The sequence below is a fragment of the Eublepharis macularius genome, chromosome 6 (genome assembly GCF_028583425.1).
Source record: "Eublepharis macularius isolate TG4126 chromosome 6, MPM_Emac_v1.0, whole genome shotgun sequence".
NCBI lineage: Eukaryota > Metazoa > Chordata > Lepidosauria > Squamata > Eublepharidae > Eublepharis > Eublepharis macularius.
The window spans coordinates 7,270,794-7,289,883 of NC_072795.1; the positions used below are offsets into that span (position 1 = coordinate 7,270,794).

Below are 19,090 nucleotides of genomic sequence, written 5' to 3' on the forward strand. Positions count from 1 at the left end.
TGTGTGTGTGTGTGTGTATGTATATATATATATATATATATATATATATATATATATATATATATATATATATATATATATATATATATATATATATATATATATATATATATTGTTTCTCTTGTTCAGGTTGACTATAATATTGCTTTAAATTTGCTTGATTTGCAATAGAAACATTTATTAGTTAGATTTCACGGCTTGTTTGTTATTGTTTCTTTATATAAGAAGTTCTGCAAATTTCCAGCCTCTGGGAGAAGTCAAGTACGGTGGGTACATACTGGCTAGCCACTGGGAATGTCTTCGGAGCCTCCCAGGTCCCAGAGCTATGTTTAACGGCTTGTTCATGAGGATTTTTTAAAGGGGGAGATGGATCTATACCCAAATGGCTTAACGTGTTGTTAAAAAAAGATAAGTTAGCCAGCCCAACTGAAGAACAACGGGAAGGGGGCAAGCTTACCAATGGATTCCCCCCCTCCTGTTTGACTTGCAAGGTGTGCGAGCGCTAGAGGCAAGTTGTGACATTGAGTTCACACACGGCAGGAAAAGAAATTGGTGTGACCATCATTAAGAGGGATACTTCAGTCTTCATCTCAAGAGGTGGACGATTTGGCACTACGTTAAGACCCTCAGGCTCTGTCCGGGCGGGGGACATGGTACAAGAAGTGGGAATCAAAAAGTGTACAAGCGTTTTATCTTATAACTTGTTGTCATCCATGTAAAAGGATGGTAACTGGCCAGCGACCTTTTCGCGCATGCCATGAAAACGGCAATGATCGCGCCATATAACACAAGATAACAGACACTCTGCTGAGCCTAAGCAGCAGTTTGAGACTGGGGCAAGTTGCCGCTGTCGTTAATGGGCCATTCATGACACCCCAAAGCCACGACAAGAGACTGCTTGGGTCCTTCAGTGCCATCTTTAATTTTACTCCCATTTCGACATGTGAAAAGAAAGGTGGTCACTGCAGATTTCCCAAGGCCATGGAGTCTCTCCTCACCAACAGGTCCGAATTTAGGGTCCCAGCCCTGGGTCGGAGACCTCTGGGTCTTGCTGTGACCCCCTCTGCTCGAGCATTGGGCCACAATTCCAGCTCCAAGGAATGGAGCGAGGGGAAGACACTGTGTGATAAACACCCATGGCTGTGATAGCTTTGCCATGCCCCGGGCCTCTCTCGCTGTAACTGCACTAAGTTGGTCTCACTAGTGGCTCAATCCACAGGGGAAAAGACCTAACTTGGGCAAAACCAGCCAGGGAACACAGGCTGCCTGTTTCCAGCTCATCTAGGCTTTTCTCCTCGATATACCATGCTAGTCCAGTGGCCGGCTACTCACCGAGCTCTGGCCACAACGGATGACAAGCGAGTCTGTCACCACAGTCCACTCATTGATATCGAGTTCATGCGGCCGGCCTACAGCTCTGTGCTGGTGACTGCATTCACCCCATGCACCAACAACGTGGGGCCCAATCCTCGGGTGAGCGCCTCCAGCTGTTCCAAGTAACGCACATACAGGCTAGTGTCTGCAGGGGGTCGGGGCAGGTACAGAAAACGGACGGTGGGAGCCGAGCTTTGCTGGAGGATAAGCTGATTGACCGCGCTCAGATAGTCATCCGAGACGCAAGCAACGTTGCCAGGGAAGTTGAGGGCATTGTCGTTTGCTGCCTCCTTTCGACTGTGCCAGTGGAGGGCTACCACATTGTCCCACGGCACTGTGTGGATATCTGCCAAGATGCGCAGGTCTTTCAGGAGTTGCCGCAACTTGTCCTCCTGGCTTCGGGGGCGGGTGCCACTCTCCACGCAGAGGAAGAGGCGCAAGCGGGCCCGGCGCCAAGCCCGCGTCATAGCCAGGACGCACGCCATCTGTAACAGGAAGAGGCTGCAGGTGTCCACGTAGCGGGCGCTGTCTGGCCGCAACAGGTTGATGGGCCAGACGTCAATGAGCGGTTGCGCCCGCCACCCCAGCTCCTGAGGCAGCTTCAGGTCGTCAAAGGAGCGTGCCAGCAGTACGTTCCGGCGCATCTTCACAGCATCCGCGATAATAGCCACGTACTCGCGGGAGGACAGTCGCTTGCGGTTGGCTGAATCCCACACCGGAGGGAAATTTAGCCAGGCCGTATCTTCGTTGCTGCTGAAGGCAGGGTGTTGGGACAGGCAGTCCTCGGATGTCCTGTTGTCATAGAACCCCAGAGCTATGGTGTTGGGCCTCATGCCTCCTGTAAGAGAGGGGCAGAAAGCCAAGGAAGAGTTGCTGAGCAGAAGTAAATATAGGGGTTAAAACAGGCGCGTGGGTCAGCACCCCCTATACAGACTCAAGCAAATGATTGCCTCTCAATCACCTCCTCTTCCAAACCATAGGACGCTGACTATAGGGTTGCCAGCCTCCAGGTAGTGGCTGGAGATCTCCCGGAATTACAGCTGGTCTGCAGGCCACAGAGATCAGTTCACCTGGAGAAAATGGCTACTTGGGGTGGGGGTGGGATGGACTCTATGGAATTATGCCATGCCGAGGTCCTTTCCCTCCCCAAACCCCACTTTCTCCAGGTTTCTCCAGGTTTCACCCCCCCCAGATCTCCAGGAATTTCCCAGCTTGGAGCTGGCAACCCTAGCTGACGAGATTTCTCTCACAACTACGTTGAATAGATTTACAGTGCGATCCTAAGAAGTGTTACTCCAGTCTAAGCTGGAGTTCCCTCTCAAAATGTAAGTTAGTTCCTTCTCAAAATGGCTGCCATCACAAGTGGCAACACTTCTGTGTTCTGATTGGCCAGCATCCTCGGTTTATGTTTGCCAGCAGTCCCCCCATTGGCCAGAACCAAATCCCAGGATGAATGGACACCCAGCAGCTTCCCTTTCCACTCAAGAGACTCTGCTAATCCCACTGCTCCAGTTCATGCAAACATTTATTACTTAGATCCAGAGGAGTGAGCCGTGTTAATCTGTAGTAGCAAAATACTAAAGAGTCCAGTAGCACCTTTAAGACAAACCAACTTTATTGTAGCGTAAGCTTTTGAGAGCCACAGCTCTCTTCGTTAGATGCATCGTCAGATGTATCTGATGAAGAGAGCTGTGGTTCTTGAAAGCTTATGCTACAATAAAGTTGGTTTGTCTTAAAGGTGCTACTGGACTCTTTACTATTTATTACTTAGTTGGTTTTTAAAGTGCTATTGGGCCCAAATCTTGCTTTCTATGAGAGACCAACACAGCTACCCACCTAATATGATAAACTGTGCAGTCTTCTCTTGCTTTCAGCTCTTTGGGTTCATGAGAACAATCATATTTGAAACATTATATGTATACAAACAGCCCAGGAGAGCCTGATCTCATCAGATCTTGGAAGCTAAGCAGGATCGGCCTTGGCTAGTAATTGGATGGGAGACCTCCAGTGAAGACCAGGGTTGCAGAGGCCGGCAATGGCAAATCACCTCTGTTAGTCTTTTGCCATGAAATCAACACTGGGTGTGTGTGTGTGTGCGCGCACATGCGCGTGCACATTAAGTTGGCTATGACTCGAGGGCAGGATTTCATTTTCCATGTATATACACAATAAGATAAAAAGACTATCTGAAAATGGCTTTGGTACAAAAAACTTCCATTAAAAGACAGGGTGGAAAGACATGTTTTAAGCCTGGCACCTAATGTAAGGAAGCAAGTGAACCTCTCCTGGGGGTTTCATAAGAAGGGCATATATAAAGACTTTGTTGTTCAGCACACATGAAAGCTTCCTCAAGAGGAGCCAGACCGTTGGTTTGTCAAGGTCAGAGTTATCTACTCTGACCGGCAGCATCTTTCCAGGGTCTCAGGTAGAGAAAGGTCTTTCGTATCACCTGCTACACGGTGCTTTTCATCGGAGTCTCAACCTGAATGCAAGCAAATGCTCAACCACCAAGCTGTGGCCCCACTTCAAGGTTGCAATGGGTGAAGTACAAACATACCAAAGTGCCTTAGATCAGGTCAGAACCGCTGACCCATCTCTTATTTTTCTTTGTTTAAAACATTTCTGTGCCTCCACCCAAATAGCGTTCCCCGTCAAAACATTTCAACACAGAAACAGCATTTGAAATAAAGTATCTATAAAATAATTCAATAAAAACATATAAACATCCGTAACACCAAAATGAGGGAGAAGGGTACTAGGGGTATGTGCCCAAAAAAGTCTTCACCTGCTGGAAGACAACAATACACTGAGATAGATGAATCTCCAAATTTTCGGTGCCACAACCAAAAAGGTCCTTTCTTGGGCTGCCACGCATCTAGTCTCAGGGCCAAGCTACAAGTGACGCCTGACACAGGTTTGACACTTGTCAGCTTCCCTCAAGTTTTGATGGGAAATGGAGGCGTCCCGGTCTTGCAGCTTGGCTCTCTGACTGCTGTCCAATGGACTTTTCAACTGTCACTTGTCCAACATTCCGCCAAGCTGCCTACATTTCCCATCAAAACTTGAGGGAAGCTGACAAGGGTCCAACCTGTGTCAGGAGTCACTTGTAGTTTGGCCCTCAGATAGCAGGGGCACCCAACGTAGTCTCTGAAGACGACCAGAGTGGACAAGCATAGAAGGCAGTTCTTAAGATATGTTGACCCCAAGCCATATAGGCCTTTAAAAGTCATTATCTATCTACCCCTGTTGACTCCAACTAGGAACTGTTCTACAAGATCTCCAGCAGAGAACTCTTGTCAGTTCTGCTTCGCTTTTTTAAATTGGAGAGGAAATCTGGAATGGTCTGTGGCGGCTCCAGCACAGAGCTGTGGACCTTCCTCTCCCAAGGAAGACCGGGACAAGATTGCAGACTGAGGAATTTACGGGTTTGCACCCCTGCAAAGCAGCCAGGGTGCAAATGCCCTGGCTCCCCCCCTCCCTAAAGTCTAGGGCCCAGATAGGATTACTCACCCAGGCCAGAGATGAAGAGGAGCTGCTGGGTGCCGTGCCGTACAGAGTCGGACAGGGTCAGGTTGACGAAAGCCTTGATGTTCAGCCTGTCCACGAGCTGCAGCCATGAGTCGGACTGGGCTGGGAGGGGGTCGGCAGGCAGGGAGTCTGAAAGCATGTGGATAGTGTTAGCCGTTTGGAAGGAGGGAAGGCAAGGATTATGTGAAATCTAGGAACCCTGGTAAAATATCATTTGTGGGTGAGTCTCTTGGGGACTGACAAGCAACTAGGAGGTGATACAGCCTGGTGCAGGGGTTACAGGGCTTGGACTAGGATCTGGGAGATCCAGGTTCGAATCCTCACTCAGCCATGGAAGCTTGCTGGGTGACCTTGAGCCAGTCACATACTCAACCTAGCCTCCCTCACAGGGCTGTTGTGAGGATAAAAGGCAGATTGTTGTAGGTGGCTGCATCCCCGGTTGGGAGAGAAGTGGGGTATAAATGAAGTAAACAAAGATGAGAGGGCTTCATCTGGTCTGACCCAGCCCCACCACCCACTTTCAACAAGAACGGTGTTTTGTGGGATAAGGCAATCAGTACATACCAGTATGGACTCACAGAAATTTGTGCTTGTGGCTTTTGGTAACACTTTGTCCCCATCACTCTCACGTTTGTGTGCATGCACACACACAAATCTATACAACTCAACTTTTCAGACAAACTGCTCACACATTCCCACGGCGTACGAATAGAACAACTTGTAGATATTGCTGCCATCGTCCTTCTCTGCTGCATCCCCTCCTCACCAACAGCACCACCTGTTGGAATGTTTATAAGCATTCCGTAACTTCAGCAGCACAGTCAGTGGCCAGGGAGGGCACATTTCCATCTACTGTCGTTCGGAGTTGCACAAACATTCGCCCCAGACGTCTCAGACTGCAGCATGGTTCTCATTCTCTTTTGTTACATTTATCTGATTGGCAAAACCATTATTTTCCTGCAAGCCTATTTAAAGATCTGCACAGAGAGTTCTGTGCTACGACATCGGCCTTGCGCTTTGTCATACCCGCAAAAACTCCCGACACCAATTTCCCCAATGTGAGCTGTGAAACTGCTTCCAAAATTGTGATTTGTGGTCAACAGCCCGTTTGCAAAGAGGTTTCATAACTAGTACCCCGACCTCTGTGCAGAAGGCCTCACATGGACACAGCCCTTGCTGCTAACCTGCCAATGCCTGCTATCTGCACAATCGCTTAGATTTGATCTTTTTCTTTCTCTCTCTTTTTGGTGTGGTTGAAAAATGAAATTAACAGTCCCCCTCCCGGTACTTCCCCCCCCCTTTTGGAAAAAAATCCATTAGTCACCATGGAAACCCGAACGGCTCCAGGAGGGGCCCCATTTGAGGGCTTCACAAAAGCCGCTAAGAAATCAATTTGGAGTACAAAGGACAGGAGTTAGGCAAAAAGCGAACAACTGTGCATGCCGCACACACCCCTGAGTGTCTGCGGACGCATCTGGTTGGAGCACAGAACATACGCGCTTGCAACTGGTGAGTATATGAGCATGTTTACTGTGAAGTCTTCTGGGCAAACAGGGCCTGAGCAAATGAAGGCCTGGCTCAGGACCGACTGGCCAGTTTCAACAACAGCCTCAACTCCCAAAGGACACGAACTGATGTGCAATGTCCGTGTCCAGAGATGACAACAACCAATTTGTCCAAACCTCGGCAGCTCATGAGAGGGAGGGCAGGAAGGGTTACATCAGTGCTTAGTTTTCGTGGCCCTTTCTTATGTGCCCAGGGTAAGGCCGATCGCCACCTTGGGGTCAGGTAGCAATTTTCCCCAGGCCAGTTTGGCTAAGGATCCTGATTGTGTTTTGCCATCTTCTGGGCATGGAGCAGGGGTCACTGGGTGTGTGTATGGTAGTGGAGAGGTAGTTGTCAATTCCTTACATTGTGCAGGGGGTTGGACTAGATGACCCTGGAGGTCCCTTCAAACCCTATGATTCTAAAACAGAAGTTGTAACATGGAAGGCAAAGCAGTTCCTAGGCTTTGGATGCTCACCACCGTAGCAGCCATCTCCACAAATGGACCCCTACCAGACAGAGGAACTGCTTTTCATAGGTAATACAACAGAAGTGTGTAGAAGCTGCAGTGCCACACTGAACACACAAAGCTGCCTTCTACTGCATCAGCTCCTTGATCTATCAAAGTCAGTCTGGTCTCCTCTAATGGGTAGCAGCTCTTCGGGGTCTCAAGAGGAAGTCTATCACATCACTTCCTACTTGTTCCTGGAGACAGCAGGGACCGAACTCATGAACTTGGCAGACGCTCTGTTCTCGAGCCATGAACACTGCCAATGACCCAATAACATTAATAATAACAACATTCGATTTATATACCGCCCTTCAGGACAACTTAATGCCCACTCAGAGCGGTTTACAAAGTATGCCATTATTATCCCCACAACAAAACACCCTGTGAGGTGGGTGAGGCTGAGAGAGCTCCAGAGAGCTGTGACTAGCCCAAGGTCACCCAGCTGGCTTCAACTGGAGGAGCGGGGAATCAAACCCGGCTCTCCAGATTAGAGTCCCGAGCTCTTAACCACTACACCAAACTGGCTCTCTGGAACCTGGATTAAATTTCCAGGCATCAAGAGGACAGCTAAGTAACTAATGCAGTGGGCTTACTTCGGGAAAAAAATTTGTGCGAGGGTGTCACCGTTTGGGTACCTGAACACAGACCCCCGGATAAGGCAGCGTATAAGATTTGTACATAATAACGAACGCACCAATTTCCCTCCCTCTGCCCCCCCCTTACCTAAATCATCCAGCTCAACATGACCAAGCACGTACAAGCCGCTTTTCTTCAGGTCGTTAATGAAGCTGATGAGCTGCAGAGAAGTTCGTGGATTCCGCACCATCAACAGCACCTGCGGCCGCCAAAACTTGACGTGTTCTTTGCGGATGTCCAGCATCAGCAGGTATTTCCGGACCTGGGAGGGGGGAAGCATAAGGGAAGCTGTGTTTGCCAACCAGAGAGACCGAGGCAGCGCATGAGGTAGGTGGGTGAGTGAGAGAATCCAGTCCTCGAAAGCTCGACAGCTTAGAAGGTGGACGGAGGGATTCCCTCGCTTGGGGCAACGGGAACTCGACGCTCATTTCTGCTTGCAACTCAGAGGCAATCGCCGAGAGTAAAGAGCAAAACTATGACCAACAGGAGTGAAAACACGGATGAGAACTGAGAGCCAAAACACACGAGAAGAAATACCTAGGTTCAGCACGTGTTCTCTTACCTCAAGGTTTGCCGGGATCTGTAGGCGTCCTGGAAGCTTAAAGTTTAGCATTTACAGAGCAGCAGGAAGGGGAAATACAGGCGCCTGTATTTCCCTTCCCCTTCCTGCTGCTCTGTAAATGCTAAACTTGTTCTCTTACCTCGAGGTTTGTTGGGAAGTGTAGGTGTCTTGGCAGCTTAAAGTTTAGCATTTACAGAGCAGCAGGAAGGGGAAGGGAAATACAGGCGCCTGTATTTCCCTCCCTGCTGCTCTGTAAATGCTAAACTTTAAGCTTCCAGGACGCCTACAGATCCCGGCAAACCTTGAGGTAAGAGAACACGTGCTGAACCTGGGTATTTCTTCTCGTGTGTTTTGGCTCTCAGAAAGTAAGCCAGACCGTTATACCATACCACAGCTCAGTACTGTAGGAGCAAGTGGACGTAAGTCAACGAACGCCAAGATCAAAAATCAGATTCAAAGGGTAGGTTGCGATTCTGGTTCGGAGAGGAGGCACAGACAAGAGTTTGGGGATTTACACAACTGGTGAACGACAGTTTCTGTTAAGTGAAGGTCGCAGTGCGGATCATTTAAGTCATGCCCAACAGTGCTGATGTCCAAATCACATAGTGGGATGGGAAAAGGTAACCTGTCAGACTATGGAATCCCAGTTATCTAGAGTTCATCTCCCCCCTCTGCAAGAAGCACAAGGTTTCTTGGTTTCAAAGGTTTATTGGAAGAGTATGCTCAGGATACAGGTGTCCACAATCCAAGGGCTTGAGGCTCTTGGCTGAACAGAAGCTTTGTTGAGAATGACACATAAAATGAAAGTAACAACACTTCAAACACCCATTCCCAGCCTCCCCCCTCAGTCCTGTCTGCGAAGGCATGAGAATCTGAAGACAGCAGTGAGATTGAATCTGCAAATTTGTGAGAACCTGAAAACTCAAGAACCTGAAAACTGTCGCAAAAGTTTGCCCAATCCAGCATTCTCCGCAAACCTCTCTCCTGGTGTCAGGGCACGAGGCTCAGACATGGAAGTTCACAGCTTCAGCTTTTTACTACACCTTTGAAGCATCTGGAATGTGACTAGGCCACGGAGGCTAAAGGGTATTATGGGCTAAATTATCTGCATTGTGTCATCTTGAATGTGTCTTCTACAATGGGAGGTCGTCGACAACCATCAAGAATGAGGAACGGCCATTAAAGAAGGGATATGCTTGTTAAACATAATGAAAGTATTAAAAACTAAATAAACTTAATCAGGAGTCTCAGTAGAGAGAGACAATAGTTTGGGAGTACTGGCAGTGGCACGGGAGCATTATGGTACATGCATTCACATGTTTTTGCCACATTGATGGCCAAACAATTTTTGAAGCACTACAATGGGGGAGGAAAGAAAAAAGGTACCATATCCTTGCATCGGGAAGGTACAGTTGAATATTTTTCTGCATTCATCTTACAGATAGTTTAATAGAAGCAGAATCTCCGTAAGAAATTATGCTTAGCAAACACCCTTTTGTATCCCATGAAAAATGTCTCAGAAGCTTGGCTCAAGGAAGACTTCATAGACTGTTTCATAGTCCCTTCTAGGGAAAGCCTGGGGCGTGCTAGGAACACGCAGCCATTTCCTGAAGAAGTTTCAGGGATTCCCACAAAAATCTCTCGGCAGTTCGTGAAAAACTGAAGAACTTGCTTCAAATTTTTATTTGGGGCAAAACTGGAGTTATGATTTGGAAGAGCAGTTGTGAGGGAGCTAGATAAGATCCTTAAAGATAAAGATGTCTCTCTGGGGACCAAAATCAAGATAATCCAAACTGTGGTATTCCGTATTACGATGTATGGATGTGAAAGTTGGACAGTGAAGAAAGCTGACAGGAAGAAAAGTGATTCATTTGAAATGTGGTGCTGGAGGAGAGTTTTGCAGATAGCATGGACAGTCAAAAAGACAAGTAAGTGGGTAGTAGATAAAATCAAGCCTGAATTCTCCCTAGAAGTAAAATGGCAAAACTGAGGCGATCATACTTTGGTCACATTATGAGAAGACAAGATTCTCTGGAAAAGTCAATAATGCTAGGAAAAGAGAAAGGCCTAAAAGGAGACAGTTTGACTCAATAAAAGAAGCCCCGTCCTCCAGTTTGCAGGATCTGAGCAAGTCTGTTAATGGTAGGATGTTTTGGAGGTCTTTCCTTCATAGGGTCGCCATAGGTTGGAGGCGACTTGACGGCACATAACACACAAACAACTTTCTCCACTCAGCAGCTGCCTATTTCCCCTCCATTTTTGTCTCCCCTCACCGAATGGGAGATTCCCCTCTTTCTGCCGCAGCCAGCCATGCCTGAAGGGGCAGCGTGAGGAGAGGCAGATGGGGAGCGTGAGGCAAAGGCGGCAGCTGCCTGTCAGGCCCAGGATTGGCGGGGGAAGGGTTCCGCCTGAGCGCCCCGCTGCCCGTGCCTCCGCTGAGGGGATAACGAGGGGTGGCAGCCGCTGACAGGACCATATGTCGGCAGTTCTGCCTTGACGGACGACGGGCCCAGCTCCACACACTTCCAGCTCCTGGTTAGCGGCAGCTTGTTAGCTTCTCAGGGGGTGCGATGGAGGCCGGGTGGGCCCAGGGCTGCGCCAGACAGGGGCCCTTCAGGGAAAGTGGCACGGGACAAGCATGCGCACGCGTATTTTTCTGCCCATGAGTATTTCACACTCAGCCTCATGATCAACCATGTGGTGTGTGGGCACTGAAAAGTAGCAAGGGCGGTGCCGCCTACTTCCAAATCCAGCCCTTTGTTTAAAAACTTCCCACACCCTTGCCTCCTGGCCCTAACTTGCCACTATACTCCTTCACTCCATTCGACCGTCTCCCGTTTGCAAACACCTTCACTCCAAAACGTCTCCCGTTTGCCAACCATGCTGCCCGTCACCCCTTATCGATCCCCTTTTTATTCCACTCCTCCTCGGGGGGGGGGGCGGCATTCATGGCTATTATCTCCTCCACCTCATCCTCATGCCAACCTTGTGAGGTAGGTTAGCCTGAGAAAGAGTGACTGGCCCAAATCTAGCCAGTGAGTTTCTGGTGGGAGACTAATTGCTACACCACAAGTTATGCCTGAAAGCTGCCTTGCTTGTACACTTTTCTCTACGTACACTGACAGAGGGAGTCTTCCTTTTCTTTCTTCAAATCCCAAGCTTTACCAGGAAACCAGGGGAGCTAACCTATCTCTCTGCCAGTGCACTTGTATCCTCTTTCTCCAATGAGCTCAGGCTGGCGTATCTGGCTCTTCTGTCTTCACAAAAAGCCAGCAAAGTAGGTCGAGGTGAGAGAGCATAGCTGGCCCAAGGCCACCCGGTGAACTTCACATCCAGGCAGGAATTTGAACACAGGTCTCTCACCCAACACCACACTGGCTAACATTTCAGTCCTCCTTCACAACTAAAATGAAACATAAACCCAAAGCTGATTGTATTGGCTCAAATCCATCGCGTGCTCTGTGCCTCTCATGTGGTCATCTCCGCCAATCTCCTAACTTAGACTGTAAGTTCCTTGGGGCAGAGACCTGGTCCCTTTTGCTTATTCTACTCAGTATGGCAGGATGTGCCCATCAACAGTGCTTTATTCATAAACAATAAGCAGTGGCATGCATGCTCAGGATAGCATGGGAAAGCAGTCCAAACCACCCTGGGGGTAACCGCTTCATTCATCTGACTAAGCAGGCTCTCGCCCACAAAGGCCTGCTGCCTGATAAAATGCTTTAGTCTTTAAGGTGCCACAAGTCAATGTCCTCCCAAAGACACATCCTCTGACTCTTCTTCCTCACTTTTCAAAAGAGTCCAGTAGCACCTTTAAGACTAACCAACTTATTTGTAGCATAAGCTTTCGAGAACCACCGCTCTCTTCGTCAAATGCATCTGATGAAGAGAGCTGTGGTTCTCGAAAGCTTATGTTTTAGTCTTAAAGGTGCTACTGGACTCTTATTCCAGTATCTTATTCCAGGACACTAAAATACTGGACAACACATTTAACTACTTTGTCAGGTTGCACAGGGAAGCCATAGAAATTCATAAGCATAAGCACAATTTCAACAGGAAAGAAGAGAGTTTAAGAATGAATAGGGCATGGTTTCTAGTCCTGAAAAACACCAGACTAACAAAATACCCGACACCTTACAATAGCCCTGCGGATAAGACTAGCATATCAACCCTCAATCCATATGCAAAAGAACCTCCTCAGGATACAGTGAAGCTTCCCCCCATTAGCAAGCCAAAACCTGGGAAACTCTTACAGGATGACTCAGCCCAAACCCACCTTCCTGAGTAGATATAAATTACCTGCTAACATTTTCTCCACACATTGACACTGAGAGATCTCTGACTTTCGGTGCTACACCTCTGAAGATGCCAGTCACAGCTGCTGGCAAAATGTCAGGAACTACAACGCCAAAACCACGGCCATACAGCCCGGAAAATCTACAATAACTAATAGTGCTACTCAGGGCTCATTTCGAGGGGGAACGTGCTGGAACGCAGTTCTGGCAGTTCCCCAAAGAGGTCACAGGTCAGGTGGCCTCGCCCACCTGACTCTCGGCCATTTTGGGCTCATTTCAGCCTGGATTGGGCCTGAAACGGCCCAGATCGGGCCTCTGATGGGTGGTGGATCACTCTCCCACTCAGCAGTGGCCCAATCATGACCATTTTGGGCCCCTTTTCGGTCATTTTCTGCCCCTTTTTGCCATTTTGGGACCAATTTTGGCCCTGAATGGCCAGGATTGGGTCCAAAACAACCAGGATAGGTGATGTCAAAGGGTGTGGCACATGCAAATCAGTTATGCTAATGACACACTTCTGGTGCTGTCAAGGGGTGTGGCATATGCTAATGAGTTATGCTAATGAGCTATGCTAATGAGTTCCTCTAGCTCTTTTTCTACGAAATGACCCCTGGTGCTACTGGACTCTTTACTATTTTGCAACTACAGACTAACACGGCTAACTCCTCTGGATCTATGACTTTTCAAAAGAAAACCCAGAATGAAAGTCGGCCTCAGCCCCGGCCATCGGGCCCTCCCTCCTCAAAACGGCTCCCCGATGGTGAAGTGAGAAGGAAAGTGGCCACCCTCTTCTTTCCCTCAGCCCTGTGCTCCAGCCACCGCCTGCCTGCCTCTGTGTGTGTTTGTGTGTGTGTGTGCATGCACGTCACTTAAACAACCCAGAGCTTGGGGCAGGCTAATGCGTTTATGTTCTCAGCTGCTGGCATTTGTCTTCACTACCGAGGACATGTGCATTTGATCAGCGTCCGTCAGAGTAACATCACCCCAGTGAGTAAATGTTATTACCCCCGACGCACAGCAGAGAAACTCATTCTTTCTCCTGCCCCCCTGTGCCCCCCCCCACCTGCATCCAATATGTCACTGGCTTCTGGCCAAACCCCCATCTCCGCGGGGCTGCAAAGGAAAGGTTGAGAAGGGAAAATCCCCAAATGGCATTTTTTTTGTGCTGGCTTTTATCCACCTTCTTTGGGCCTCCTTTTTCTACCGCTAGCTGCCAGAATGACTTGAGCTAGATTGATGGTTTTGGCCACGTCGGCAACCTCTTCTCAACAGGACAGGCGGCGGGGGCGAGGTGGAGGGGTGGCTGTTGAGGAGTGCCCTGACAGGTTCGCTCTATTTTATTTTTACCTAACCCTTTCTCCCAAGAGCTCAGGATGATATTTGTAGATTTCTGCTCCTCTGTTTTATGCCCACAAGAACCCTGCAAGGTAGGTGAGGCTGAGAAGAGTGGCTGACCCAAGGCCACCCAGATCGGTTCCATGACCTTGTGAGGATTTGAACTCAACTCTCTTAGTCACTGTGTTACACTGCTCATCCTCAAATATTTTGCTATCCAAATTGAGAAAAAAACCCACCAAACAGACCTCCACTATTCAAACGGAGTCCAATCCGAGGGTAGTTCTCCTGTACAGAAACGGTACCCGTTGCACAGAGCAGAGTTGTGAGAAATGTTCCAGCCCAAGCCCTCGATTTCAGATCCTGGCCTAGCTACGGCTGGGCTGAGAACTTAGGTTTTGCTGTGCGAGCCAGCGAGACAGCAGCTGGGTAATAAGAATATTCCATTAAGCGCTAACGGGAGTTTTTAAGTACTGGTTTTATGACACCAAAATTAAAAGGCTGGGGGTGGGCAGCGGGCCCAATTTGTCAGGGCTGGGAACGAGTCCCAGGGAAAGGAAGCGTGCTAGGGGACGGTGCCAGCGAGAAGGACAACGCGGCAGTTAAAGTGAGATGCAAAAGGACAAGGCTGGCCTGCAAAGAAGCCATGGGCAGGCTGCAAAATTAATTACCACGCTCGAAAAATTGATCTGGCCTAAACAGACAAAGCTACCTGATTCTCTCCTTGTTAAATGAGTAATTAAGAGCCAGATTCTCAAAGCAGAAGCAGCTCTCCCCCCTGGGATTCCTGGGACAGAAGATGTCAAGGCAGGGGGAATTCTCGCTTCCACTCCAGCAAAGCTAGTAGAACATCTCCTAATGAAGGACTCTATTTATTTTGGTTGGGGAAGTCAGTTTCCACATTGCCCTGTCAGCCTGAATGCTTAGAGAGAGGCTTTGCCTCATCTGACCAACCTCTTCCCAACTGTGTGTCTTGAAGACATCCTGTTCTATTTTGCTTTTAATGCTGGTGTTGAATTAGCTCTCGAATGCCAAGATCCTCCTCAGGGCTCGACATGTATACGGCCAAGAATGAGGATCTCAGTCCATAAATCTACAGACCCAACGGCTCGTGTGGAGCTGCCAATTGGGCAGGTAAATGGAAGGACCAAAAGTCTGTTCCGTATAAAACTACTTCAGTTCACCTTCATCCTATGATATCAGGGGGTGGTCCATTGGAACAGTTCTGGTGCATCGCCTAGTGGTTGCTGGGAGTCTTGCAAAGAATTCTGAGCCAGGTGGATTTGATCCAGATGGCATTTCCCCAGTAAACAGAATTAAAAAAAAATCTGAGTAGACCACACACGAATGGTCAAGCCCACACCTATCCTAAGGTAAGGCCTTGAAGAAGAGGCGGAAGCCACTCTGCATGATATGTTGCTGTCACAGAAGTAAAGATCTGGAAATGATTGGCTGAGCTACCCTGATGTCACAGAAGACAAAATAAGTCTTCCACGGATATAGATCAAGACGGGTAGCCGTGTTAGTCTGTCTGTAGCAGTGGAAAAAAGCAAGAGTCCAGTAGCATCTATAAGACTAAGAAAATTTGTGGCAGGGTACAAGCTTTCATAAGTCACAGCTCACTTCTTCGGATGTGAGCTGTGACTCATGGAAGCTAATACCCTACCACAAATTTTCTTAGGTGCTACTGGACTCTTGCTGGCGTACTCTAAAAGCTGGAAGGCACCAGACTGGGGTGGAAAAAGGAGGCGACCGCCAAAGACGGCAATGAAAGGTCAGAGGGATTCTTGAGAGGCCGTGAATTGCCAGAGATACAGTCCTACTGTAATGGTTCGAGGCATTCCTATTTCATTTGCCCTCCTTCAGTCCCACCTAGGGAGCTGCACTTACCTGGTGAAAGATGAGTGCCTGGCTGATGTAGCCCCAGCTGCTGCTGGGCGAGAGGTAGTGGAGGGCCAGAAGGAGGACAATCATAAAAGCCATGCTGGCCGAGGCATAGATGGGGCTGATGAGGAATATCATGACGGCGCAGCCCGCGATGCCCAGCACACAGGTATGCCAGGTGAAGTACCGGAAGGTGGGCCTGGCGAGGGAGGAAAGCAGAGGCATTAGAACCCTTGGATACCCCCAGGGCTTCCTACACTACAAAGCAGCCTGCGAACCCCTCCGCCGAACTGGAAGTATGAACAAGCACAGGGTGCAAGCCGAGACCGCTCCAGGATGGATCTCCCGTCAGGGATATATTAATCCCCCTATCCAGTTTTAGCCTTCCCCGTCTCTGGAGTCTCACGGCTGGTTAGCAACATTTAAAGGCAATGAATTAGTAATAAAAATGCTTCGGTCCCAAAGGTACCATTAAGAGAATCCAACATTCATCTCCAACCACAAATCGCTGGCCTGGGTAAGGAGCCGGGCAATACTCTCTCTCAAGATCGGCTCAGGCAACCCGAGATTTATCCAGGGCAGATAGCACACACAAATCGTCATCCACAGACCAAATGGCATTTCCCCATGTAAATTCAACAGGTGCAGCTCACCCTGGCATAGAGCAAGGGGGAAACCTGCATCTGTTGAATGCCTGCATGTCAGGTAATTGATACAGGAAAAAGGTGGCAACTAGAACCCTTATATAAACACATAGACTGACAGTAGCATCTAGGCCTACCAGAGGGCTCCTGTGAGCTTCTAGAAGTACCTTATTGTCGATGGAAGCGACATTGGAGAAGAGGGACCTCTCATTTGATCCAGTGGGGTGCTGGCCCCAAAGCCCTCTCTCTTTATGTACTTAATTGAACTGAATTATCAAGAACAAGAGCTGTACAGCAGGGTCACTGCTGACACAGTGCAGTGGTGGCAGGGTGAGCAGGTTTCCCCATAATTTCCCCTCCCCAGCCCCCCAGCAGAAGTCAACCCCCCCCCAAGTAGGGTTGCCATCCTCCAAAGGGACACGGAGATCTCCTAGAATTACAACCGATCCCCAGGCCACGGACATTAGCTCACCTGCAGAAAATGGATGCTTTGGAGGGTGGATTCTATGGCATAACATACCTCCCCTTCCCAAACTCCACCCTTCTCAGGCTCTGCCCCTAAATCTCCAGGAATTTCCCTAGCAGGAGCTGGCAATCCTACCCCCGTGTCACCAGGGATTTTCAGTTGGCAACTGAATATCATTATATTGTTATACTGAGTATGTCCTTTGAAATCTGAGCTTTCATTTTTTTTAAAAGTTACGAGACCCTTTTTGTGGAGAAATGCCTTTCCGCTCATACCGCTGCAATGAAAAGGGCTAGAGAAGTGCTTTTTAAAAAATGAACAATGGGAATGCACAGAAAATGATACATCGGTTGTGGGAGGGGGGAGCTTTGTGGACGGGCCCAGTAGAATGCAAAACTTTCCCACCCACCCGGCACCAATCCAGGCTTTGCTACAATCTTCCCCCAAATTTTGGAGCAAAGCAGGTTTCGGAAAGACCGTAGAAAAACTGGGGAAACCCCAAGTGGATGAATGCACCTCAAAACAGGGGGGGGGGGGGAAATTCCCAGTGGCATCGAACCCCAGGCAAATAACACAGCCTAGATGGCCTTAGATGTATTCTCAGTTTCAGCCCCACAATGCCCAGCTTGCAATACGAGGGTAATCTATACCTCAACTGGCTTTTGTTGTTCTCCGGTCCTCCATATTATCCTTAAAACTATCCTGTGAGGTAGGCTAGGCTGAAAATGAGTGCCTGTTTTGCAAAGTTACAGATTACAGTAGGCTGTTAATTTAAATGCCAAATGCCATACCCCCCCCCCCCAACATGACAACACACCATCCTTTCCTGGAATTTATCTTTTTGTTACAAAGCTCTTGTGATGCAATTCCCACCCTCCCCAATCCAATTATATATGCAACTAACGTTAGGGGACCAGTTGCTATAGGCCGGCACGTTTTGGTTGCATGTTGGGAGGGGGGCAGGAATTTATGAAGAGGCACAGCAAATGTGACCAAGTAGTTAAGAGTGCTGAACCAGGGATACCCGAGTTCGAATCCCAGCTCAGCCACAAACGTTTGCTGAGTGGCTTCTGCCAAGTCACTATTTCTTAACTGACCCCCCCGCCCCAAAGGGCTGTTGGACAAATCAAAAGGGATAACCCCTCCAGCACGCCGTTTAGGAAGGTCCTCAGGTGATGAGCAGAAGACCAATGCAATATATTTTTGGAATGGAATTGGTTTTATGGACTCGGGCCCCCAGGAGTTGTTTAGCTGGTCCATGGGAGAAGGGAACTAAAATCTCTTGCAGTAATATACACTGGTTGCGGCTGGCGCAGCCCACAAAGGCTGTAGGTATCGCTCGCCTCGCACTGGCTGACCAAACCCAGTGAGGTGTTTGATTGTTTTTAATTCCAGCTTTGGTTTTTAATTTCAACTCGTGGCAGGGAGGAGGGGGAATCAGCCGAAGGGGCCATTAATCCCGCACAGAGGGGGCCGTGGACAGGCCGTGGCACTACAGCCAAGCAGGTCCCCGTGCTGGAAGCAGGCGCTCTTGGCAGCCAGCGAGCAATCGGCTGGCCAGGGCGCCAGCTAAGGGCCGCTTTTTTTTTGTTTTTTGAATACGGCTTAATTAAATTGTTCTCATCTAACCCGCTGTCTTATCTATATTGCTTGGGAAGATTTAAAAAAGCTGTGGAATGCTAATCATCGTTGCTCGCCACCCCCCTTCCCGCCAGTCTTGCATAACGAAACCCCGCAAAACAAGAAGAACAAAAAGAGAAAGATGGGGGGGGGGAGAGAAGAAGAGGGGCATCTTTGGAGAGGAGAAAAAGGTGAGGGAGAAAACGCAAATTGTGGTTAAGTGTGTAATCGATGTGTATAAACATGGCACTCTCCTGGGGCCCGGCAGCAGGCTGGAGCATATATTATAGCCGTTCCAAAGCACACAGATATTAACTCACTCGTGGGGCAGCTGCCAATTCACTTTCTCAAAGAGTCAACTGCCAGTTCCAGAGGTTAAAGGGATAGTAGTGCCGCTCAGCGGTTACAACAAGAACCCCGTGCTGTCGTACAGCTATGCCTCTCCTTCTACGATGTTGGTCAAGTATTCTCAGATATGTAAAGGTTGTTTGTGTCAAGTCTTTTGCCAGTAAAGAGGGCAGCTTCACTGGCTCCCCGTGGAATTCCGGATCCGTTTCAAGGTGTTGGTTTTAAGTTTTAAAGCCCTAAACGGATTGGGACCAGCATACCTGAGGGACCGTCTCTCCTTGTATGTGCCCCAGAGAGCGCTTCACTCGGCGGGTAAGAACTTACTGGTGATCCCTACCCCTA

General features: G+C 48.8%; 1 protein-coding gene across 1 annotated transcript in view; it reads right to left on the bottom strand.

Moving 5' to 3' along the window:
• Positions 1–206: 206 nt before the first annotated feature.
• The window catches only part of LOC129332910 (solute carrier family 12 member 9-like), a 110,843-nt gene continuing 91,959 nt past the window's right edge, over positions 207–19,090 (bottom strand). The window contains exons 10-13 of the mRNA XM_054984214.1: positions 15,677–15,869; positions 7,682–7,856; positions 4,885–5,031; positions 207–2,212 (exon numbers count right to left, since the gene is read on the bottom strand). Coding sequence (XP_054840189.1) covers positions 1,410–2,212; positions 4,885–5,031; positions 7,682–7,856; positions 15,677–15,869 — 1,318 coding nt within the window. The 3' untranslated portion in view covers positions 207–1,409. The remainder of the gene's footprint in view (positions 2,213–4,884; positions 5,032–7,681; positions 7,857–15,676; positions 15,870–19,090) is intronic.